The 25928-nt window shown below is 38.9% G+C and overlaps 1 protein-coding gene across 1 annotated transcript; it reads left to right on the top strand.

The window, feature by feature from the left end:
• Window positions 1-2229: 2229 nt before the first annotated feature.
• On the top strand, window positions 2230-25834 carry LOC139722641 (solute carrier organic anion transporter family member 4A1-like). The gene is made up of 10 exons (XM_071633935.1): window positions 2230-2556; window positions 5581-6052; window positions 6853-6949; window positions 11718-11839; window positions 12261-12521; window positions 13073-13271; window positions 14448-14595; window positions 15669-15844; window positions 16404-16468; window positions 25575-25834. The coding sequence occupies exons 1-10, from the start codon at window positions 2230-2232 to the stop codon at window positions 25832-25834; spliced, it is 2127 nt and encodes a 708-aa protein (XP_071490036.1).
• The last annotated feature ends 94 nt before the right edge of the window (window positions 25835-25928 follow it).

Below are 25928 nucleotides of genomic sequence, written 5' to 3' on the forward strand. Positions count from 1 at the left end.
AGGAGTTTATAATTGTCTGATATACGTAATAATGAATATGATTCAGTGCGCACTGGTCACTATGGTCCTAGCGCGTATAGCTTGTTATGGTATCACGCGCTTAAAGTGCGTTAATTCAATCCAAATGCATTGTTCAATGGTATCATGTCTCTGTTCTGCCATGGACGTCACTGCCCGTTGGCGATCACTGATATACAAATGATGCACAGGATAGAGTGTGTTAGTGTAGGCGTGGTGCACTCGAGGGTATTTACAATTGTGAAACATGCACGAGGCGAAGCCGAGTGCATGTTGCACTACATTGTAAATACCCGAGAGTGAGCTACGCCTCCACTAACGCCACGAAATAATCCTGTGCATCATTTGTTTTATAAAATGGGTCGAAAATTCGAAAACTAACATCATTTTTCAGCGTTTTTCACGTACCCTAGTGGGTCAAGACGTCCGAAGATGTTCGTCCCAAACATTTACGCACGTCGCACTCGCGGAAGTCCCGCACATACAGTATAAGTATAATGATGATGATGATGATCCACAGCATTTGTATGGCGCCATATATCTGTCACAGAAACATTCAAAGGCGCATGGGGGTTGGGTTTCCGGACACTTAAGTTCCCGCATGAAAACTTACTTATTTTACATAGAATATGCACCCTTTACCTTAAAGACTTGATATAGACTCCTCATATAGGCCTACTAGACAACATACTCTGAAAACGGCGTGAGAATAACCTGCTAAATCGTTGGATTTGCTCTTCAAAGTGACTCCATGTACGCGTCCGGTCCCATAACGCTTGGTCTACTGTGCTGTACAAAGTGTACGTATAGTAGAGTATACGTACGTACGCCACACATGTTATGCACAAGGGAAGACAGGCCGACCGGCCGGCAGCCCGAACTAGAAGTTGTTTACAGGATCGACAGCGCGTATGCATGCAATTCATCAAAGGAGCCGCCGCGCGCACAGACGATCGGCAATCTACCGTAGGATTACAGGCAGTGCAATTGTACTGAAGTAAAGGAAGGAGGTGTGTCTCATTTCAGCGCTTCCTATTGGCTACATTCTTGAACCCATTACATTTTTATAATGCAGTATGTCTCCGCCATCTCCCTCTATCGTCGCACGAATGCAGCAGCAATGTAGATCCTCTCTCGCCAACTAATCCAGCCATTGCAGAAAGGAAAGTGAGTCGCTGTCGTCCACGTGATCTCTTCCCGTTCACAAATCCAGACAGGACTAGATGTTCAGTTTGCCTCTTCCTCACGACATGGCCCAAAAACTGCATCTGGCGTTTCCTGGTGGTCGAAAGCAGCTCACGTTCAGCCGACACCATTTCTAGTACTTCTGTGTTTGATTTTCTTTCCGTCCATGATATTTTCAACATTCTCCTGTAGCACCACATCTCGAAACTTTCTATTCTGTGTCTCATCATGTCTGGGATGTAATAATTGCCTGATGATTGCGCTTCATGGAGGTTGCATGAAACTCCGAGTAGCAATAAATACGGATGAACCTACAGTCAACCGCGTGAACTTGTTCCAATACTTCTATATACATATACATGTACACATACATACATACATATATATAATATATAATATATAATATATATATGTATATATATTATATATACATACATACTTGGTGATTCTATCCTTCTATGAAGAGTGCTCGATATCCTCAAAGGAAGAGCTTTAGACAGAAGTATTGGAACAAGTTCACTCGGTTGACAGCAGGTTCATCCGTATTTTATTGCAATAAAATACGGATGAACCTGCTGTCAACCGAGTGAACTTGTTCCAATACTTCTACATATATATATATATAGAGAGAGAGAGAGAGAGAGAGATAGAGAAAGAGAGAGAGAGAGAGATGAATTGCCTCGATCATGCACTGAACGGAGCGAACGAGTTAGCAAGATGCAATATTTACTTGTTGAAGACCGATATTTTAACGGCAGTGGGACGCAATGGGGGGGGGGGGGGTATGCAGACATGCGAGGAGTACTGGATTTGTTGTTATTGGTCCGGCTTGGAAAATGAAAAATGAATTAAATGAAATAAGTGTAGCTTTTCCCAATGCAACGATTTTACTACGTCTATAAACGTATTCTTCTTTGATATGAATTGTTAATTCAAAACCAAAATTCTCTTCTACATCTTCGTTCCTTTTTCTCCTTCTCTCACTATCGATATCATTGTAAGTGAGGGTATTTCCTGAAGCCGACAATGGAAGAAGGTAACGTTGTGTACCGTCCAGGCACACGGACATCAACAATAGGGCTCTACAACAGTGACGCCCTTCAGAACCTACACGATCTCGAGATCAACGTGGAAATCAAGAATGGGATCGGACACGCTTCTCAGACAAATGACGACGTAACGACTGTCGACAACGAGCACTGTAGGAGCGAAATTGGCCGTAGGGTCCTTTCTTGTGACCCCGACGAGTCCGGGATGACTTGCGGGTGGTTAGGATTTCAACTAAAATGGCTGCAGAAGATGTGTACGGCGCCATGGTTGTTGTTCTGCATGTGCTGTGGTACTTTCTCTCAGGTAACGCGAGAAAATCCAATGTCAAACTTTGTGCATTGATCATCTTGGTTGAATTCTTTTGATCAATCTGTTTACAACTTGTAGTTATGTTTTCAACTGCTCGATTTTGTCTGTGTACAGCAGTGTTGATTTCTGTTTCACATTGACATAATCATGAACACAATCATGAATATGAAAAAATATTGACATTTACTAGAGTCCACCGAACAACGAAATATATCATAGGTTTTCCCGGCCAATTTCGCACTTTTGTCAATCCATTTGATAAAAGGTTCCTTCAATTTAGCGAAAATCCTCGTCACTGCACATTCTGTCATTCAAGATTGCAACTTGTTCGTGAAATTTAGCATTTCGATCAATGAAATTCGCACATGTGTCTTTCGAATTCGTAAAACGGGCATTCAAATCGGCACGTGCTCTTCAGTCATTCAAATTCGGGAGCACTGGCGGAAATCGTATTTCAGTCATTCAGTTTCGCGTATGGGCAGTCAAATTCCAAACATGTTTATTCAAATTGGCGTAATGTTATTTCTATTTTGAAAAGGTGAGAACCGTGATTTATACGTATCTAAATTTGAATTTTTTATTCCATCCACACACTGTTAAGTATATAGTAAAGGTATCTTTGACCCTAAATAACTCAAGTTTGTTGTTCTGTAACACCCCTCTTCTTTCATGCATGATATCAGAACTATACATGCACCAGTACCATAGATTATGTCCAGTCATGGCAGCACAAGTGAGATTCAAGCGTATCTCTCAAGAAGACAGGGTATCATAGAAGCATTAGAGGGTAATAACCTTGACAAATCGATGGCTAGGAGCTGATCCAAGAACTGATGATTAACGCAATATAGCACCTACCAAATGAAAATAATGAAACACGCAGATGTAAGAAATAATCACGATGTAAATTGAAACCTCCTTCTCCCTATTAATGTCAAAACAAACTTAAGATTAATGTATCTGTGAATGAAATAATGATATCGAACATTATAAACACTTACACATATTTTGAAAGTACGTTGCAAAGATGGTATCAGAATCCAAAGAATGAATACGAAAATATGAAATGTCATGATTCTTGCAAACAATACCTATGATGAATGAAAATGAATAAAGGAATAAGAGCATAAACGTGTCTGCTAAATTGACTGTAGTAAATGCGAAATTGGATGCCCAAGAATGAATTCGAATGAACGAGCGCAGCGTATACGTGATTACGTGACTATATCATGCTAAATTGAATGAACGATTTGCGAAATGGTGCTTGTATTACGAATTTGAACTGAAAAAGTGCTGATTCGAATGATGTTGAAGGTAATTTGAATGCTCCAAAATGAATTTGAATGAAAAGATTATAAAATTGAAATACCGAACATGCCATCTAGGCTTAACTGTGCTAAATTGAATACAGCAATTAGGAATTGGACTGACAAAAGTGCGAAATTGGCCGGGAAAACCTATACTACCAATTGACAATGATCTATATTACAGCATGATATAACACAGTGAAGAAAACTCCAACAAGGGTCTATCAACCTTCCGCGGTGTATGATATAAGTTGTAACTTTGATCAAGACACAAGGCTTATGACTGAACTTATGATAATATGTTGCAGAATAATGTAGCTGCATACATAATTATATACATTGACAAAGTATAAAGCAGTTGGGGTCCAATGCCTCTCTCTTCATCAATGTTTATTTCACAGTGCCATAATTTGTTCTTATCTCATATTGTTTGAATGTAATGTGTCTTCCAGTTAGATTCATGTTAAATAGATACATCTAGTTAACTTTACATAAATATGTGGTTGTACATCGAAGTCCTTAAATGTTTGCCTCGAGTCACACCATGACTCAGTATCTTTGCAAGACCCTCAGCAGATTCTTGCAAGCTAGGTCGACCGAACCTTCAGGCTGCTACTAAGTCGGCGCCAATTGTCTTTATAGTTTTCATCTTAAGTTTTCTCACAGAAAGACCTGTCATATAGAAAGCAACATCTTCGCCTCACCTAGTTCAAAGATGTGACAGTGACCACGTGGAGACCGATCCCACTATTCTGGGAAACTTCCGTCAATATCTTGGCTTAGGTCCGATTCTGAGGAAACCTCTTCCTTACTGTTGATTTATTTGTTTACTTCATTCTTCTGAGTTTTATACTTAAACATGAAGAAGGCATTCCCTTCTCATTTCGAACAGCTAAATCCTTTATCAAATATGAAATCAGTGGGGATGCTTGGACATAAAAGATAGTCATGTTTTGTTTCGTGCTGTCTTTCATTATTTCGGACTTTAGCTTGAGCCAATAATTAATTTGCACTGACTTTTGTGTAAGCCCCACCAGTTGAAAGTCCTTTGGTGACTTTGTTTAGTATAAAGGCAACTTTGTGCAATCGGAAATTCAGCTGTTCTGAAGACTTAAAAACATAGCTATATAACATAATCCTCCCTCTACCGGTCTACATTACGACGCAGTCACTTCATAAATGTATTTCACACGGGCAAACAAAGGTAAGCAAGGCTTACTGTGTGTCCTGTTGAACCCACCTATTCTACTTCCCAGGGACACCTTACAAGATGAAAATCTGACAAACTCGCTGCAGACAAAAAATAAATTCTTTTGTGGTCATTATTTATAGGACGCTTTGCTCTTAAAATCGACCAAACACGAGGCAGGCCTTTGTGAATAAAAGGAAGTTGATCACAGTTTTAACATCATTTGAAGAGTTTTATCGTAAAACGAGCTAACTCCATTCTTGTTAAGTTGAGACATTTGTGATTAAAGCTGCTGAAAACAAAGAAAATATTAATAGGAAGATACAGGATATTTTTAAATCATACCTTCAAGAATATGCCGTGTTATATCACAAGTGAGGTATTTACTGCAAAGGTTTAGTTTTGCTCTATCTGATGCTGGACTCACTTTCAGATGTTTACTAATGGCGCTTAGCCCATTTTGCAATAAAATTCTTCATTTATTCATGTTTCATTATAGTGTTCTTCTTATGTTTCCTGAAGGGCATCTTCATAAACGGATTCATTCCCAGTGCCATCACGTCACTTGAGCGCCGCTTCCAGTTATCTAGCGAGCAATCAGGTCTGCTAATCAGCACTTATGACATTGTCAGCATAGTCGTCGTCCTTTTCGTCGTCTACGTAGGCGGGCGGGGGCACAAGACGCGATGGGTCGCCGTTGGTGTCATTCTTCTTAGCGTGTCCGCCTTCCTATTTAGTGTGCCACATTTTACCACCCAGGCATACACCTACGCCGGTATCAATGACGACAGCCATCTCTGTCTCGTCAACGGCAGCAACGGCTGCTCCAAGTCGTCGAATGAGGGTTCAACAACGGCGTCGAATATATCCACATACTACTACCTTTTTATTGTTGCCACTGTCATTGGGGCCCTCGGGGCATTACCGATGTACACGCTTGGAATTGCGGCAATTGATGAGTCTGTGTCTAATGAAGACCATGGTTTGTATTTAGGTAAGCCTAAGTTAAGTTACGAGAAAATCTTTACAAGCGCACAATAAGATGTGACGAATGGTTCTAACACAGGGGTCGTGGAAAATCTTTTTAGTGTGTGGGGAAGAGTCAGGGATAATGCTCGAGATTGGGTCAAGGGCAGTGCTTCTTCCTCCTTGCCTCTTTGATGAGAAAAATTCTGGCGGAAACCTCAATGTCATGAATTTTCTTGCGTTTTTGTTGTCTTTTTCTGAGGGTTTAAGAGTGAAAAATGTGCGGGGGTATGCATCACAATATCTATATCGACTCATACATGTCAGAGAATTGACTACTGCTCATAATATCAGTCTTGATATTTGTTTCTGTTTGTAAAATTCGATAATGCCAGAAAACTCTTCCATCACCTAATTTTGTCGAAGATACCTTTTTCTCCCTCCACCACTCAATGGCAAATCTATGAATCTGCTATTGAAAAAAAGACTGGTATTTCATCCATTAAGGAATTTGAGCTTCGAATGTGAGCAATGGTTGCAATTTAGATATCAATTGATGCCTTTTGTCAGTGTCTTTTACATTATAAGTGACGATTTGAAAAAGGACTACCGAATATGTATATGAATATGGTATGGCAGTGTCATGTACGGAGGGTTCCACAACGTGTCATCATCTCATAGTTAAGCAGATTCCATTCCAGTTTGAAAATGAAAATGAATGCAGCACAGCCAAACTCAGTCATGTAACATGACAATGAAAACCGACTGTGATTAGCATACAAATATCACACTCATATTACCGCTGCCTTCGTATTTTCTAATCTCTAGGAATATTCCTAGCTGTCGCAGCGGTCGGGCCTGGATGCGGCTACTTGCTTAGCGGAATATTTCTCAACATCTTCACGGAGATCACACCCCCAGAAGAGTAAGGTCCCAAATTGCCATTTGAAATCCACTCCATATTAAATTGACTTTGAACATGTGAATGAAATCAATCAAAGTCAACGTTTGATTCAAATTGGGTTGAGATCACGAGAAAGGTGGGGGTTTATTAAAGTGTCTTATGGTTTTTTTTTCCAGAACAGAGATATCGGTGACAGTTACGGATGTATATCACATGAGGTGATATCGTGACCTCACTAGTTTCATAAAATTTGCTCTCAAATTTTCCCAAAATTTTCTTGTTAAACCATTAATCCTCAAACGAGATAGTAAATAAATTAAATGATATTGATCGCATCTTTAATTTCAACAAATATGTCGGAATAAAGGCAAGGGCCTCGAAGCTGTCATCTCCTGCTTTCCAGGCAGCGACACTACAACCGGGCTATCCCTGGTTGCTGGCAGTGACACGATGAACTTCAAACAAATACACAAGCTCCGAAATTTCGACATTGTTATGTTAAGTAGTCCAAAGTGGACAAGGCATTAATAAAAGCAAGAGATCATTAAGCAGAGGGTTAAATGTTGGGGAGTGACTTTTCTTCAATTTGTCTCATTCCACAAATGAAATTTGTAAGATCGCAACTGTTGATCTGTAATCAACTTGACATAACAATGTGGGCCCCTATTTTCCGACTTGTTTGTTTAATTATAGATCAGCAGTGTATGGCGATCTTACAATTTTGAATTACATGTTCTGAGTCATAACGATTTGGCAATGACGTTGTAAGAGAGAGAGATGGGTGTTATTTCCGCGACATCTGCTTCTCTCACGAGGCTTAGGCCAATATTAAAACTGTATTATTATGCACTTATACTGTGTCCTGCGCGCCAGTACGTGTGCGCGTATGTGTCATATTCATGTCGGGACCAGAGTAATTTTTTTCGCGTGTTTAAAGTGAACATCCAAAGAATATTACCAGTTGGTATAAATGTATATGCTGTGTTTATGCTAGACTGTTGAAGAGGACAAAGTGTCAGACTTTTGCTCACTCCACAATAGGGAATGAAACAAGAACAGCAGCAACAACAACAACAAATCATACGATATCTGAGGTAATACAAGCACTTCAGATGAATTCGGGAAATTTTGGCGAAGGTTTTACTGACGTCATAAATGGACCAATCTAACAACAGCAAACGACGTGACACAGCTAAAACACAAATCATAAGTGCATACATTGCTACTGAAGAAGAGGTTAAATTACCTCGAATTACGCCATTTGTGTAATTCTTCGAAAGAAAAGGTGGCACAGCTAAGACACCATCACTGGAAAGACACAGGCCTATTTAAGATCTTAAAACGCGAGGGCCATCGCATTTTCGAGTTTGAAAAGCTCGTCTAACAATGTTGAATGTGAACGAACAGCAAAACATCCGGAGCGGCAGTGCGGCTGAATGCATAACTCAGACAGTAGCAAGGTATTGTATTGTATTGTATTGTATTTATTTTCCGTCATTAAAAGATATACAAACAAAGATATGTTACATAAAATAGATCTTCAACGGAGGGATGACCCTACTCAGCACTGTTATCGTAACAGCGCTGTTTTACAGAGGGGTCCCTTACATGAGAAATATAAACAAACAATATAGTGACATAGGAAGAAAATACAAACATTCAGAGAAATATAGCAGCTGTGAATTATATACAATTATAAACTTCAATGATAAGTATGTAGACACAAAAACAGGCATCTACGTGGTTACATAAAAAGAAAATACAAACATTCAGAGAAGTATTTCAGCTGTGAATTATATACAATTATAAACTTCGATGATAAAATATAAACACACAAAAAACACAACAACAAACATCTAAGTATATTCAACAGAGAAAGAAACTGAATGAGGAATATACATCTACACGCTACATTAACAAGAATCACATAAAATCAGAAATACAATTTTCTAATCCCTTGAAAAATATATCTGGACTTGAGGTCAACTTCAAGGTACAAGGCAATGGATTGTATTGCATCGATTCCCTATAATGTGTTGTTCTTTTACAATAATCAGTACGAGGCTTTGGGAGAAGAATATTACCTGCGATACGAAGAGAGTATGAGTAACGGGAAGGCTGATGGAACATATCATTCATAGATGAGGATAACATATTATGAGTTGATTTAGATACAAACATGTTCAAGTGCTTCCTACGTCTCGATTCAAGAGAAGACCAATTTAAAACAATGAATTTGTAAATTAGACACATGTTCATAAGGATTTGTTTTCATGATAATCCGCCCCGCGCGATTTTGAAGGATTTGCAATTGCTTGATATACTTTTTATGACTTGAATCAAATATGATATCAGCATAATCAAAAAGTGGCAAGATAATGGACTGATAAATCAACTTCAGATTAGATTCATTGATAAAATGACGAAGTCTGCCTAAATACTTCACTAATTTCCCTGCTTTTTTACATGAATTCTCGATATGAACATCCCATTTCAATTTGTTATCAACAATAAAACCGAGATATTTAACATGATCCACTTGTTGTATTAGTCTACCGTTCATAAAAACATCCAATCTATTACATCTATTCAACATGTGCCTTGATCCAATGAGTATAGATGAAGTCTTTTCAAAATTGATAGTCAGTTTATTTGCACACATCCATTCATAAACACAAACCAGATCATTATTAAGATTCATATGTACACTGTCAATATTACTATCAGAAAATACAGGACAGTATCATCGGCATATAATTGGATTGAGCAGCTAGGTATATATCTGCACAAATTATTTATAAAAACGATAAATAAAAGGGGGCCAAGAATCGATCCCTGTGGAACTCCATAAGATATGGGTAACGGAGTTGAAAGATGTGAATGGAGTGACGTACAAATGGATCGCCCCTTCAGGTAATCAATGAACCACGGCAGACACTCATCTGATACCCCAATATTGCGTAATTTGGTTAAAAGCAGCTCATGATTAACACAATCAAACGCTTTTTTTTAAAGTCTATGAATACGGCCCCTGTGTATTTCCCTTCATCTATTGCTTTCATCCATTCATCTATCACCTGGACTAAGGATGTGATTGTGGAATGCTTTCGCCTAAATCCAAATTGTTTGGGAGATAATATGTTATTTTCTTCAAGGTAAGCCATTAATTGTCTTTATACAAATCTTTCGAGCAGTTTAGAAACAGTGGGTAGTATTGAAATAGGACGAAAATTGTTTGGAGAATTAACGGTACATGATTTATGAATGGGAATAACCTTTGACATTTCCACTTTTTTGGGGGAACTTATTTTCACACAAAGATTAATATTAATAATATACGTTAAACAAGGAACAATAATAGGGGCGCTTATTTTCAAAATCTTGGAAGAAATCTCATCCAGACCTACTGAAATGCTATCTCTCAAATTTTTCAATTCCTTATGTACATCATCCTCAGTAACTACATGAAATCTAAATTGTACATCACCATCAATATAAATATCATTTTCATGATAAGACTCAGTGGGCTGTTCTTCGATATCAGAAGCAAGCTTTTCTCCAGTTGAAGAAAAATATTGATTAAACTCATTTCTCTTCGATTCACAATCTAATACATTACCTTGGGGATTATTACTTTGTGAATTAGGCATAACGGATTTCAAAATTTTCCAAATATCAGCGGATCTTCCCTTAGCTGAAGAAATTGTCTGTCCACATAATACTTTCTTTTTGCTTTCCTTATTTCAGATGTGACTTTATTTCTCAGTTTCCTGTACATATTCATAGTATCACTTTCCTCCGTTTTCTTTGATTTCCTTTTCATTTTATCTCGTTGTTTCATTAAATTTATAATTTCCGAAGTCATCCAAGGGGAACATTTACTTTTAACTTTCCTGGATTTAACAGGCATAAATAGATTAACAGTTTCCATGAGATAATCTTCCCATAGTTTGACAGCCTCATCAATGTCTTTTGCGAAAAGAACGTCTTCCCACGGCTGGTTTTGTAAATGATCACAAAAAGCTATTATATCAAGCGAAAGCTGTTATATCAAGCGAATGCTGACCAGGTGACCAGAAGATGTAGTGTCCGTCGATCAACACCTGGGGAAGCATCCATATCATTGTATTGTATTACATGCAATTGCATTAACAATGTTTTTTTCTTTCAGTATTGCCAAATACCAGGCTTACTGTCAGGGCGATCTACTGGCAAGCACTACATACATACACGCATAATCATGTCGCAGATGCTTATCTCATCGAACTTAAAAACTAACAGAAAAAAGCAAACTTCGCAAAGACTTCGTAATCTTTTGCCAGTGTTACCACGGCTATTGACCGCGCGCTTCAGAGCCACCGCCCGCAAACAAATGGTGGATTGGTTACGTAACAAACTTCGCGAAGTTTCAGTTGCTAGCGTTCACACTGCCCAAAGATCAAGTGGATTGGCGAGGGTCGGGGAGACATCCCTTATTTCGCAGGAAGTTTCGAGAGAGTTTCGAGAGAGTCTGCAGTCACCCTGGCAAAACGTCGAGATCCTATAAAGATCACGATCTTAAACTTCGCGGTCATTTGTCAGGATGACCGCGGATATTTTCAGCTTTTCGAGCAATGAAGTAAAAGATAAAAAAGACCCTATAGTATACATGGAGTGCAATGGCCCGGTCTTTGCGACAACTTAACACACCCAAGTGTGCGATATTTTGCATCTGTGAGTGCCTCTACGTTCCAGTTTAGTTAATAGCAAAATGTTTGTTTACTAAATTGTATTCTTACCTTTCAAACAGCCTTAATCTTTCACCTAGTGACCCAGGATGGGTTGGTGCTTGGTGGATTGGATTCTTATTCTCTGGCGCCTTCCTTTTGCTTGCGTCAGTTCCACTGAGCTTGTTCCCGCGGGAATTGCCGAGTAAGTATAAACACATTGAAGGTGTTTAAAATCGAAGAAACATTACAACCATCGTCAAATATTAAGATGACCCTGATTATGAAAAAAATTCAAAGCATATAGATTATCAATTATTTGGAGAGGAGGAAACTGTCTCCAGCGATATCGTTGATATATATAAGACATCAATTTACATCTTCGTGATGTTTCCGCATTTGAATCAAGAGTCTCGTAGATGTGAAGAACGTAATATTTTAATCCAAATTTGATGTAAGCACAGATGATTGCTTTCATCGGGTTTACAGCCATGTTGATTTAACTTCAGAATGCACATAACTTTTCCGTACATAATCTGTGATAATGTCGACACGAGTTCCATTCTGACTTGAACATCAATGACATTTGAATCGACAAATCAAACATCCATTCTACCTTTCGGCAGCAACTGCCAAGGTTCGATCGGAGAAAGAGAACCAGGCTCACCGTAACGCGGGCTCAGAGGCGACCGCCGAGCCAGGATTCGGAGAGAAGCCCAGTGACCTACTCCGAGCCATCAAGTTCCTTGTAATCAACCCAACCTTCATGTTGACGGCCCTTGGGGGTGTGGCCGATTCACTTCTAATCAACGCGTTTGGAGCATTTCTGCCTAAGTTCCTGCAAAACCAATTTGGCGTGACGGCCAGTTTAGCAACGATACTGACCGGTGAAAATCTTAGACTGTAGAATATTAGTAGGTTGTCATGCCTTTTGTGTGTGTGTGTGTGTGTGTGTGTGTGTGTGTGTGTGTTCTATTACTTGACAAGCGGGACCCTAAACAAAACTCTGTAATATTTGCAGTTAATTGAGTCGACATACTATTCAGACCGTCAGGTATAATGTATACGCCTGTCTATTATGGTTGCAATATTTCATGTAAAAAAAGGACAGATACTGTCTGTTTACATGACATGGTGCTGGGATAATCGTTTCCTTATTATGCATACTAATTATAAAGTTAACCAACATTAAGGGCCGTGTTTCGATTATTCCGACACAACTGTCCAAACATTATTTTGCCTGGCTGGTTGTGTGCCCAGAACCATACTAAGAATGGACGCTTTACATGTTGCACAGTTTCACAGTTGTACATGTACAAATGTATAAATAACATTCATGCAGTATCGAAAATTGAAAACCAGAAATATTTCCTTCTTCAAAACACTGGTATGCAAAGTTTTTAATGATAGAAATCATCTGCTACTGAACACAATGCAGGGTTAGTAGTGGTTGTCGGTGGCATCATCGGAACGGTGAACGGCGGCCTGATAATGCGGAGGTACAAGTTGAAGGTACCAAGTCTTCTGAAGCTCATCATCGCCAGCAATCTCATAACTTGCCTGGCCTTTCTCACCACGCTCTGGCACTGTCCACAGACTAAAGTAGCTGGCGTCACAGTCCAATATGATGGAAGCACGTAAGCAAGCATTTTTTCCTTGTGTGAAAAGGTTGTAGTCCGTCCTCAGTTATCTATCAAGAACATGATCCACACTAAAGCTTATTCGTTTTTATTCCTAGAAATTTACCCCATCAACGCGGAACGCCCAATAGCGAAGTTACCAAGTACATTACTGCGTCCTCGTACATTACTGCGTCCTCGTGATATTCAGGCTTTCACAACTACTCATCCTATACCATACCACTGATCGTGACTGCATCAAGTGCTAGCTCCGCAGGACTTTTTACGGCAAAACTGCACATCTGCATTTAAGACAGGGCTGGGAACACTGCCTTAAAGGGTGTGTACAGTTCTGGCTGAGGTGAGGATTTAGCTTTTAACGTTTTGCCAGATATTCAGAAACCACGTTTTGCCAGATATTCAGAAACCACTCTATGAGATGTCAAAGAGCATGCAATTCTAAGGGGAATCAAAGGGTTTTGAAATGGCCGAGATATCCAAAAACAATGGTGAAACAAAGAGATCCTAATAAAAGGCGTGGCCTGTCGCCTTTTATTATCATCATCACTTTTTTGGATATCTCGGCCATTTGAAAACCGATTTTCATCAAATAAACGTTAAATCCTTCTTTAATTACATGCTCTTTCATATTTCATAAGAGGTTTCTCATTATCTCACTTAGGACTGTTCAAAACATGAATACCCACCATCGTTTCGAACTACTTAAAGTTAATCTTCAATGATTTGACTCAATAGAAGATACACGGTCAAACTAGACTTACTTTCTAAGCAGAAAATATTGCAGTCCTTAGTTGAATCTTACTCAAGCGGATTAAATATGATAAACAGACAGTAGAAGTAAAGGAAAAGAAGATTAAAGTTATCAAAGTGGATAATTCGTGCAAAATAATGGATCATTATACTGGTCAGCAAAATACTCACGGAGATCTTACAGTGTCTTGTTTTTTATCCCAATGTATGCCAACATCGTAGATATGGCATGCGACACCTGCCTTCGTATAATCAGGGAGGTGAATTGTCTCACCTCCCTGGTATAATGTGATGTTGGGTATTATCCTTTTTTTATGCATTTGCTTTTTCTCACTTATGTAGTGGTATCTATCAGAATTATCTGAAAAGACGGATATATCCCATGCCCATGTCATTATCTTTATTTCTCATCGACAGTTTTAGCGCGTTCTCAAACATAAACGTCACTCACACGTGCAATGCCCACTGCTCCTGCGCTGAAGACAGATATATTCCAGTTTGTGCTGATGGCGGACAATTGGAGTACCTGTCACCCTGCCACGCTGGTTGTTTACTGGACGCTGTAAATGAGGCACGTATATTTCATGGGAGTTTTAATTTTTCCTACTTTAAAACGAAAAAAAAAAATGCTTTCAATGCTATAACGTCACCACGACAGAAAGCACAGAAACAAGGAACATTGAAAAGGTCGAGTGAAAAATTCGAGCGAAATTTGAGACCGGGGCCCCGTTGCTAGAAACTTTGCGTTTAAACGCAACTTGCAACTGATTGTCACTGGCCAATCAAAATCATTGTTGCATGCATGTCTTCTTAATAGGGCAGACCCTGAGCCAATCAGAATGGTTGTTTCAAAATTAGCAATTATTTGCAATTGATTGAGGCCAGGTTGCTTTGGTATGACTGGCGTAAAACGGTTTTTGTTTCTTTGTTAGTTTGTTTGTTTTTTGGTGTTTTTTTTTGTTGTTGTTGTTGTTTTTTTTTGGGGGGGGTTCGTAGTATGCTTTCTCCTATATCTGTTAATCGATTTATAAACAAGTAGGATATAAACAATTTGTGATTCCGTCCTTTATGAGAGAGTTCAACGAGTGTGAAAAACGAGAAAACATATAAACATACAGCAACAATAGCCACACGATATCACAGTCACGTCTCAAATAGCAATCATATTTATAATGATAACCTTAATGACAATGATAAATTATACCATCAAGATTTTTTGATAAGAGCACTATATCAGTAATAATGATGATAATGAAAATAGCAATAATAATAACAATGTACATTAAAAACACAAATTCCACTCCATTCTTTGCCAGTCAAGTGCACAAATTTGAACTATCCACCCACAGAAAACTGTCAAAGAAGCATTTCCGTGCTTTTCATATAGCACATAAGCAGGTATTTTTCAATTAATGTTGCTCCTCCCCCCCCAAAAAAAAAGAAAATAAAAATGATAATCATAAGGCGTGATCAATACGACTTGGTTTAGTTTAAATCACTTGCAGGGTTTAACAAAACACAATAAACTTGACTTTAACAATGGAAAAATAAAAACTGGTTACCTAATTTTTTATTTCTCCTCTTTAAAAGAACACATGCTATTTGAGTTGTGTCCTGTATTTTTATATCTTTTTCAAACAACAGACTTACAGTGACTGTTCATGTCTTCGTGGAACGGCACTCGCAGCTTCTACCAGTGCGTCCCTTGGTAGATGTCCTACTACCTGTGGCTATTATCCCTATCTCTTTAGCGCCTTATCTATCTTGCTAGTCATCGTTAACTTCACGGCTACCATTCCCGAGATAAACGTACTTCTCAGGTTCGTGTTCTTAGATTAAAATATCTATTTTCGTGTAGTTACCCTCACCATTTGAAAACTGACTTTTGAAGAGCTTGTTTCTATCTAAAGCATTTCTCTGACTGCATTATGGCTTTAATAAAACACGGAAGGTAATGGAGAAAAGCAGACATTATTTTCACATAAAGGCAATATAGGTAGCTAAGAACACATCACGACGTGTCCCTTGTTCCTTCAAAGGCATGTGAATGAATTTGTTATGACAGTTGTAAAGCGGTACACGTTCAGTTGTCTTTCAGCGCTCTTGTCTTCCCCTCCCGATAGTATCATCAATGAACTAATCTCTGTGCTTCGATTCTTATTTTTCTTGTAGCATTTATCTTTTATCAACGTTTATGTATGGAAGTTCATCAGAATTGAAGGTCTTGACAAAGGAAAAGCGCTAGTACGAATACGCACACTTTTAACCGAAACTACACAATCATATGCAAGTGTAGAATTTGTGTTATCATTTGCCCTCTTCTACTTTTACGTGATAATACTATAATCTTTTAAACTATCTCTAATTTTTGTAAACCAGGGTTGTTCCAGAAGGACAGCGATCCATGTCACTGGGACTCAATTCCCTTCTCAAGAGACTATTAGGTAAGTAGACTTGGACATACATTGACAGATTTTCATGGCATCGGAGCTAAGCAAATTATATTTAGTTTTTGTTTGTTCATTTCCATCTGAGAAGACGGCTGGATATCCTATATTCAGCTACACTTAGCTGGTCTTCCATTCAATTCAATTCAATTCAATTCAATTCAATTCAATTATAATTTATTTCCAATCAACGAAGATCAAAAACGAAGATCAAAAACGAAGATCAAAAAGATCCATGCATTGGGGTCCAGTTGGATGTGAGGCGGGATCACTTCACCGGGTTAAACACCCTCCTCTTTGGGATGAATGAATGAAGCGGGATCTTTTACGTGGATGAGTTGTGACTCTCTCTTACACGGGACCTCCAATTCATTTCCTATCCGATGGACAGAGTATTTTGCCTCTTTTTTTTCTTTAGTTCATTGTGATAGAGTAAAATAGTCAGATTTAAATGATTCCCTTTAGGACGTTAATGAATCCAGCAATAGAAGAACAGCTTTAATCGGAGAGTATTTCAAAGAAGATCGCTTAACTTGCGGTGACATCATGTAGTCATCCGCGAAGAACAAAGTAACTCTTCTGGAGTGAAAGAAAGAATCAGAACATGGGATTTGATATTTAATGAAATAATTACTTTCTACAATTCGATTTTGGAGAAGCACAGTTGCATCAATTTCACCACGTGGAAAAGGAAATAATAATGAGAGCATTAACATTTTTTTTTTCGGCAGAAGAGGAGTGATCGAGTCTATCAGTGTATCTCCTCTCGTCGGCTTTGGCAAAACACGTGATCAACACCTGAAATTCCATCGGAATTTCTGCGCTAAACCTACGCTCTAATCCACTGTGTGTTTCTGCGCTCAACCTTACTAACGCTCGAATTCAGCTTTTGATTGCTGCACTCAACTAGCGCTCGAATTCCATCTGAATTTCTCCACAAAACTAATGCCATAATTCACTGTTGATTTTTTTGCACAGAACTAATGCTCGAAATTAAGTGATTTTTTACTAAAGTTGAGCGCTGTGAAATTCCATGTAAACTGATAATATTACAATTGGAAATAGTAACATCACAAAATTTATTTCTTGATATCAAGAATGTGAATTCGTGATATCTCGAACTGAATTTGTGACATTACTAATTCGGTTTCGTGACATCAAAAATTGGTATTACGTGATAAACCAACGGGTTTTCGTGATATCACAAATTGAATTTGTGATATTAGAAATTCAAATTTTTGATATTACGAAATAGAATTCGTGATATCAGTAAATCGTTTTAAACGATTAAATTGGCTTTCCATACGAGCGTGGCCACGTACCTGGCAGGAAAATACTGCACTCCACTGTGTTCATGCACTGGCAAGCCCCTGATCACGCTAATACTAAAGTTTTCCTCAAATCAGCTTTTTAGGCCAAGTTTCTCGAGAGAAATAAATGTTTGATGAATTTGAATTGATACCTACTCTTCGCCAAGCCTGTGATGTTTTTCGTTTGTCTGTATATAAAAAAAAAAAATATAAAAAAACATGCGCACACTGCACTGGCACTGTCTGGATCGGACTAGGTACTGGACGAAATACAGTTAAAACTTAATTATAGTAATAGCGAGGCTTCTTTCTCTACAAAATGGTGGATTTTAAAATTCGGACCCTCCAGGCGTTATTGTTCCTTTTACACGCACTTGTTGTTAGACTTGAAGCCTGTGAGCGCTGAATTACTTCTCTCAATAGAAACGAATACCTCCACGGATGATGTTCCATGCCGTTAACACGCTGCATGTACATCTTGATTTTATCATCGAGTAGGGCCAGTTACTAGCTGGCGAAACTAGTGATGTTAAGCGCCGTGTGAACTCTCGAAGCTGATTTGCCCGTCATCGATGACAGCCGTCATAAATGACAGAGCTACCAAGTCTCACGCATTGTGAGTGAATCTCAAGCATTTAGGGTCTGTCTCACGATCTCACGCATGACACCTATTTTTCTCACGCATTGGGTGCATAGCTTAAATGATTAAAGTGACAGTTGCAATTGAAGGCATATTTCCCTTTCGTCTTTCAAAATAAATGAAAATAGTCACTTTAGTATGCACCAGCTTCCACCATTAAGACGGAAAAATTGAAAAAGCTCCCAACCCTGGGAGGGCGGACACCCCCTCCCATGCCCTCCCCTCGCTCACGCACATTCGTGCGCGCCAAGATGCTGAGTAATGAATATCTCACTCATAAAAAAAAATGAACTTGGCATCTATGAGATGACATCGTGACCGTGAGAACATTGCATCTTTTGTTACCATGTGCTTCTATGGGGCTCACACCTGTAAATAAAATGGAATGTCCCACACCCCTTCGCAAATTCGTACCAAAGATACCACTGAATAGCTGCAGATATTGAGTATGAATTCCTCTACAAACTGCATTTTTTTTGGAAGATGTAAGCTTTCCTCATGGGATTTAAAGGGAATATTTTTCATTGGGTGCATGTACAGAAAATAGGTGATATTTTGAGTGAAAAGAACTCGTAGTCTGGCTTTCGGGCCCTTGGACAGAGTTTGAGCTGAAGATCCAGCCTTGGGAATTTGATGGATGAAAGGATATATTTCACTTGTCCAGGAGATTGAAGATGAAAGACCTCATTTCTCCCAGCTATTTTAGAGAATGTTTTGTATTTTGAATTTAACACACGTCTCTATGGGGAATAATCTACCCGTGTGAGCCCTATGAAGCACACTCTGCCCCGACCTTCCAGGCCTCGTCTCCCTCTCTCATCAAAATTGCATATATGTTGCACTACGAATCACTTTGTTAACGAATGTGATCGAGCGAGGACATCCCACGAGCTCGAAACCCACGAGTCATACAGCCCACGAGTTTGACCATAAGAAAAAAAAATGGATGAGTCATGCACCCACTGCCCAAAAGACATTCATCCCACGAGCTCGACACTAGGGTGATAAGGCCCACCAGCTCGACACCAGACAAAGAATGCGGCCAATGAGCCGACACTAGGTAAATAAGCCAACGAGCTCGACACTGCATGCACAAGGTCTCACAAGCTTGACACTAGGCAAAGAAGGCCTACTACTCCGATACTTCGCAAATAAGGCCGACGAGCTAAACAGGATTAACGGCTCCACCTACTAGTATACAACAACAAACAGGGCCTACATATATCTGTACAGGGTGTTGCAGTACTCATTCTATATTAGAAAATGCTCGTAGCGCTATCAGAAATGAATAGGATATAATAGGTTGCAACACAGTATCAAAGCACATGGAACTTAAGCACAAAAAAAGGAAAAACGTAATATATGTACGTGCATACAAAACTGTCGATGTAAAAAAAAAAATGCACGTTTTAAGGTGCTTTTCAGAGAGATATTGGAAGATTATTCCTAAGTTCTGGGCTCATGTTTGAAAAAACACGATGCCCTCAATTATATTTCGTCCTTGGTGTCTGTATAATTTGTGAGTTAGATAAGTGGAGATTCGTGATGGTTGGGGAAAATGAGGAGAATAATAGTATTGAAGACCTGCAGGGGATAATGTGCGGAACGAACAGCAGACAATGAGAAGACTCTTGAAGGTAATACGTTGGTGCACAGGGAGCCAGTGGAGAGACAAAAGTACCGACCTATGTGTTGTTTTCTTTGTGTCATTAATGAAGGTGAGTAATCTAGTCGTCAGCCCAATTCTGGATACGTTACTGTTTACTAATATCTTTTTTGTGAAAGGTTACAAAACAAAGAATTACAGTGTACGTATATCCAGACGGGACGAGATACGAACATGTATAAATTTTTCTGAATGTTCCAATAGAGCCCAGGTTTCAAAAATGAAATCCTACAGATTCGGATGTATGTGAAGATTACGGTCTCTAAATGGTAGGTTTGTAATAAATACAACGAGATTTCGTACTTTGTTTAGATACTTGATAAAACTTACCAATGCTAAGATAGATTTCATCATGGACATTTGTTTGGAGCCTATTTGAATAAATTCCCTTGACCATTGCATTCCATCTGTATAATGTACCTTTACATAATCAATACATTATTCTAGTTGATTTAAAGGTACAGAGAGTCACTCCAATCCTAGTTGCTGGGAAAGAAACACAAATTTGTACATCATCTGCATGCTTGTGATATTGAATGCTGTGTTTTTTGAAAATTTGCATAATCCGGGAAAGATACAGAAAGAGCACAAGTGGTCCGTCTACAGACCCCTTTGAGACACCACATTTACAGTGTAGCAGGATCAGAGTACTTCTTCATCTTCCTGCAAGCAAACTCCATAGCTGGGATAATGTAGGCGACAGGTGCAAGGTGGCCACTGGGCCCCGAATGAATGGTTGAGATACCCACGTCACCTAATCTTACCTTTAAATAATGAATGTGTCAAGTGTTAGAACGTCCTTAACATTTGTTGGTAGGAGACTCTTTTCTGTCATTGTCTTTGGAAGAAAGAGAAAGGAATATCATTCATTTCTAGTCACATGATGAAGGAAGGAAATCGAAGATGATTTCCTAGTTTGGATTCCATCCGGAGGTACTTTTGATTGATACTTGCCACAAAGTGAATATCATAATATAGCAACAACATGACTCTTGGGTGTGAGGTCGTGACGTGCACCTGATTGATCGTGCACTGTAATAAGTAATATCATGGCGCTCAAACTGAAAAGTGTGAGACTTTCTGTTAACAGTTTGTGCACGTTAGCTTGTATTATTACTATTATTTTTATAGTCGTCATTATCATCATTATTATTGTCATCATCATCTTTCAGTATTATGATCATTGTTATTATAGTACGGTCTGCTATGTCGAAATATTGGATCCCGGATTTTCGTACCAAAATTGATTTTGTTAGCTAACTTGGTCAATTTGGGGGTGCTGAATCAAAAAAAAAAAAAAATTTGGTTCCATTTTTTTCGACCACGTCTTCAGCCGCCATTTTGAATTCCAAAATGGCCGCCATAGCAAACTGTATTTTGACCCAGTTCTCTTGATGTGAGCATCTAGAAGGTTCAAATTTGATGACAAAAAGCATGTTTATGATGTCAGACATGCTAATATATACATTTTTGTTTTAAAAGATGGATCATTTTGGTTGGCGGCCATCTTTGAATTCAAAATGGCCACCATAGCAAATGTAATTGGGCCTATATCTCATATCGTATGAAGTGTGTAAGGTTCTAACTTGGGGCAAAGAGCATGCGTATGCCATCAGACTTTCTGAAACATCTTTTTTTTTAAATGACGGTCCATTTTGATATTGTAAGTGGCCATCTTGAAATTGAAAATGGCCACCATACCAGAATGTACATTTTGACCCATATTTCATGTTGTAAACAATGCAGACAGTTCACATTTCGGACATAAACCGGGCTCATGATGTTGAACATTAAGATGCACTTTGATCCCCTCCCTGAAATTGCAGATCATTTTTGAGGCTGCCATTTTATCATTCAAAATGGCTGCTTTTACAAGCAACTTTTAGGCATATCAATGTTTATGGTGGTGTACTTTGCACATTCTTTTACAAACACACACACACAACACACACAATTATATTTGAAGCATTCTGTAATAATGGATTATGTGCATTGGCTGCCACTCTTGCCACCATATTTGGTGCTGTTAAGATCTTTACCTTGCAAACTCAAGCATATGCTTTCATGTTTCAAACTGTAGGACTTATGTGGAAGTTAATCACTTCAATAAATGGTATTATTATTGCATAGGCGGAACTGCTTCCTGTAGGTACACTGCCATGTTGAAGTGCAAAATTCCTTTAAGAGCATTGCAGGTGGGTAAAACTTGTAAATGGGAAATCATGTGATCCTGGTGTCAAAGCAAATGACTTTCAAAAGTGCCTCAATAACGATGTGTCTGAGTGACTAAATGTCCCCATTTAGACATCGCAGCACTTGTATGGGGCTATACACAGGGGAGAATGGGTTCAAAATTCTTCCAGAAACAATGACTAATGCATTTCTTGCCATATGATCATGACAATGAATTCTGTGGCTACCATTGGTGTAGGAAGCTCAAAGCATTTAATTACACAGTTTATGTATATCCGCTGGAAATAACTACAATGTACCATATTATATTCCCCTGTAAGTAGAGACACAAATTAGGTTGTAAAGGTTTACGATGTTTGTTCTCTGGATATGTTGTATCAAGACTCTACAAGAGCAAAGTAGGAGATTGTCCAGGTTGAAGTCATCCACGCCCAACTTCTGGAAGGCATAGACTGTGTTATTGCACAGTCTGCATGATTCAAGGCTTAGAGAATTCTTGATCCATCTGCTCTATGAGACATCCTCAAATTTTCAACTTCAGAATGAGCCATGAAAGGCATGACCAAGCAGACTTTTGTTTTTCGCAACAATTTGCAGAACATACTCTCTCAACAATGTCAATTGTACTTTATCATCTCCTTTTCCAGTGATGGAGCAGACAACATGTGATGCAGTATTTAAAGTAAAGCAAAGATCCATTATAGGAGAATGAAAACCTCAGTGTCTATACGTAATAATCATAAATATCTCTGATATTCCCTGTTGCTCTTGAAGTAGCATCTAATACATGCAATGGAATGAGGATATCTGCTTCCTCGTTGTGACGGGTGACAGCTCCCATGGCATCTTTCATGTACCCTCTGTTTCTTCCCCCCCCCCCCCCCCCCGTTCTGTGTCAGATGGAATTTACTGATCAGTATTTCAACTTTCAGGCTGATTATTTGGCTCAGTTTTGCGGGTTTCTAAGGCATGGGTATGAAAAATGAACCTTTTTTAGTGAGAATGAGAAGGCCATAAAATTGTGAGATGAATAGTGATTGTGGAATTAATCAAAACAGTAGAACTTATAACTTCCGATAATTGTTTCGTCCAGTAGTGACTCGATGATGACAGGTCTATCAGACTGTTGTACCGGTAGAAGTGTTGTAAGAAGGTATAATGGTCCTCTTAAGCTTAATGACTTTTGATCCAATCTTACATGGTGTATTTCAATTGCAAGAGCTGAATGTCCGGCCTTTCTCATTATCCCAGACAGATTTTTTTTTTTTAATTCTTTCAGGTAAAAATTGCTAGTACAGAACAAGAAAACTTCCATTTTCATCTCTTTCTAGAATATCCTCCTTGAATGTTTCCGATATCTGATTGCTAAACACCACGTTCATCAGTTTTAATGCAGTGACAGTTTTTTAGATTACTCTCGTGTGATGGTGTTCTAAATTGTTGAGGAATTCTACTGATGCATCCTAAGTGCCACAGATTTCAGCTATTATTGCTCCTTCGTAGTTTTAGAATCATTGGCGATACAGCAATAAGCATCTTGGAAGTCCTGATTATTGAGGATGACCCACACAAGGGCAGTCATGTAAAACCTATATACTAGTACTGATCATTGGCACTCCTTATTCATTCTGTGTTATTCCAGAAATACATCCAGCAATCATGAGCTCCCTGAAGAGCTGTTTCCTTTTGTGGTCAACAGTCAACAAACAAGCTGGTGAATGTGATGCCTGGTAGGGTGACCATGACATTTTTTTGCCGTTGCGAGACTTTTCCTTGTTTTTCTTCATTCTCTCGGGGCAGCACAAAGTTTTTGAAGATCACCTTTAATCGTATCAATGCTTGCTTTTGTACAAATATTTAATAACTGGGATCAAATATAACTATCAACGAGGTTCCACGGCATCAAAATAATGTTTTGCCTGAGAGGCTAAAACAAATCATGTGTATGCGAACCACATACCCGCTTGGCTATTATGGTACGTGGGATGTAACGCTTACACGATTGCCCACACTCATGGGATGTGGTATGGTACCCTCCCCTCTCCCCCCCCCCCCCCCCTGCAGTTTTTGCCCCTGAGGATGGCTTGATGACGTCATGGGAACCTCGTCCTTACAGTCTGAATTTATGGCGTCCATTTGGAATTAAGAGATGGCTGTCGTTCTGCGTGACCTGAAAATGAATTCGGTCTAACTAGGATAATTTTGGCAAATTCATCTTAGGTGCTTGCCACAGTATTATATGTTTTTCTATGGCCACCATCTTGAATTTCAAGATGGTGGCCTATCTCATGATCCACAATAGGAAACAGCTGTATACTGGAACGTCAGACATCACGAGCATGTGCATTACTGAAAATTTGATGCTCCTACAATAATTACAACATGAGACATAGGTAAAAACGCTATGGCGGCCATTTTGAATTTCAAGATGGCCGTCTATGAATTGTATCAAAACAATCCACTATATCAGAAAATGATATATCAGAGTGTCTGACATCACAACCATGCATTTTGCACCAAATTTGAAGCTTCTACAATGCTCACCGTATGAGATATGGATACAAATACAGTTTGCTATGGCGACATTTTGAAATTCAAGATGGCAGCCTACAAATTGTATCAAAACAATCCACAATATCAGAAAAAGACATATAAGAGTGTCTGACATCACACCCATGCATTTTGCACCAAATTTGAAGCTTTTACAATGCTCACTTAATGGGATATGGATAAAGATACAGTTTGCTATGGCGGCCATTTTGAAATTCAAAATGGCGGCTGAAGACGCGGTCGGAAAAAATGGAACCAAAGTTTTTTGGATTCAGCAACCCCAAATTGACAAAGTTAGCCGAAAAAAAAATCAATTTTGGCACAAAAATCTCACGAGATTACATAGTAGCCTCTACTATTATTGATACCATTATTGTTTAGTCTTGTGAATACTTGCGAATCTTGTGAATTTCTTGTTATAAAGAAAGGTCACTTTAAGATTCAAGTTACTTCTTGTCTGTGGTAGTGTATGGTAAACCCCATTTAAATTAATTTGGTTAAAAAGTAATGCAGTGGCAGCAAACACTCGTATTAATGATAATATTCAGAGATATAGCAGTGAAAAAGTATGATAGGACCGCTCGGGAGGGATTGGAGTTTTAATGATAAAATAAATCTTTGACAATACAATACGGGAGTTTCCATAGTCAGTTGGAACACATACAGCTTTCTTGTCTAAACCGCTTCTCTTCTTTCCTTCTCCCACTCCTTCTCACTCTTTTCCTCACTTTTCTTTTCTCGAAGGCGCCGTGCCCGGTCCGATCGTGTTCGGTGCAGTCATCGATGGCTCGTGTCTCCTTTGGCAGGATTCCTGTGGAGTGCGTGGCTCCTGCTGGATCTACGACTCGCAAGGTCTTGCCTGGCGTGTTACAGTCATTGCTGTGGTTATGAAGCTTTTCGGAGCGTGTCTCAACTTTACTTCCCTCATGCTCTACCAGCCCGAGGTTGACATCAACCGGCAGGATGACGTCAAGCGGAATTCGGAGAAAGAAGTTGGACATTAGTTATGCCTGAGCAAATATCATGAACAGTTTATCGAAATATACATGTGTATTGAGTGAATGCGGCAATACTAGGAAAACACATCAGTGACGGTTT

This window comes from Diadema antillarum, unplaced genomic scaffold (genome assembly GCF_040938485.1).
Source record: "Diadema antillarum isolate AM-2024a unplaced genomic scaffold, OU_Dant_1.0 scf00000168, whole genome shotgun sequence".
NCBI classification, from domain to species: domain Eukaryota; kingdom Metazoa; phylum Echinodermata; class Echinoidea; order Diadematoida; family Diadematidae; genus Diadema; species Diadema antillarum.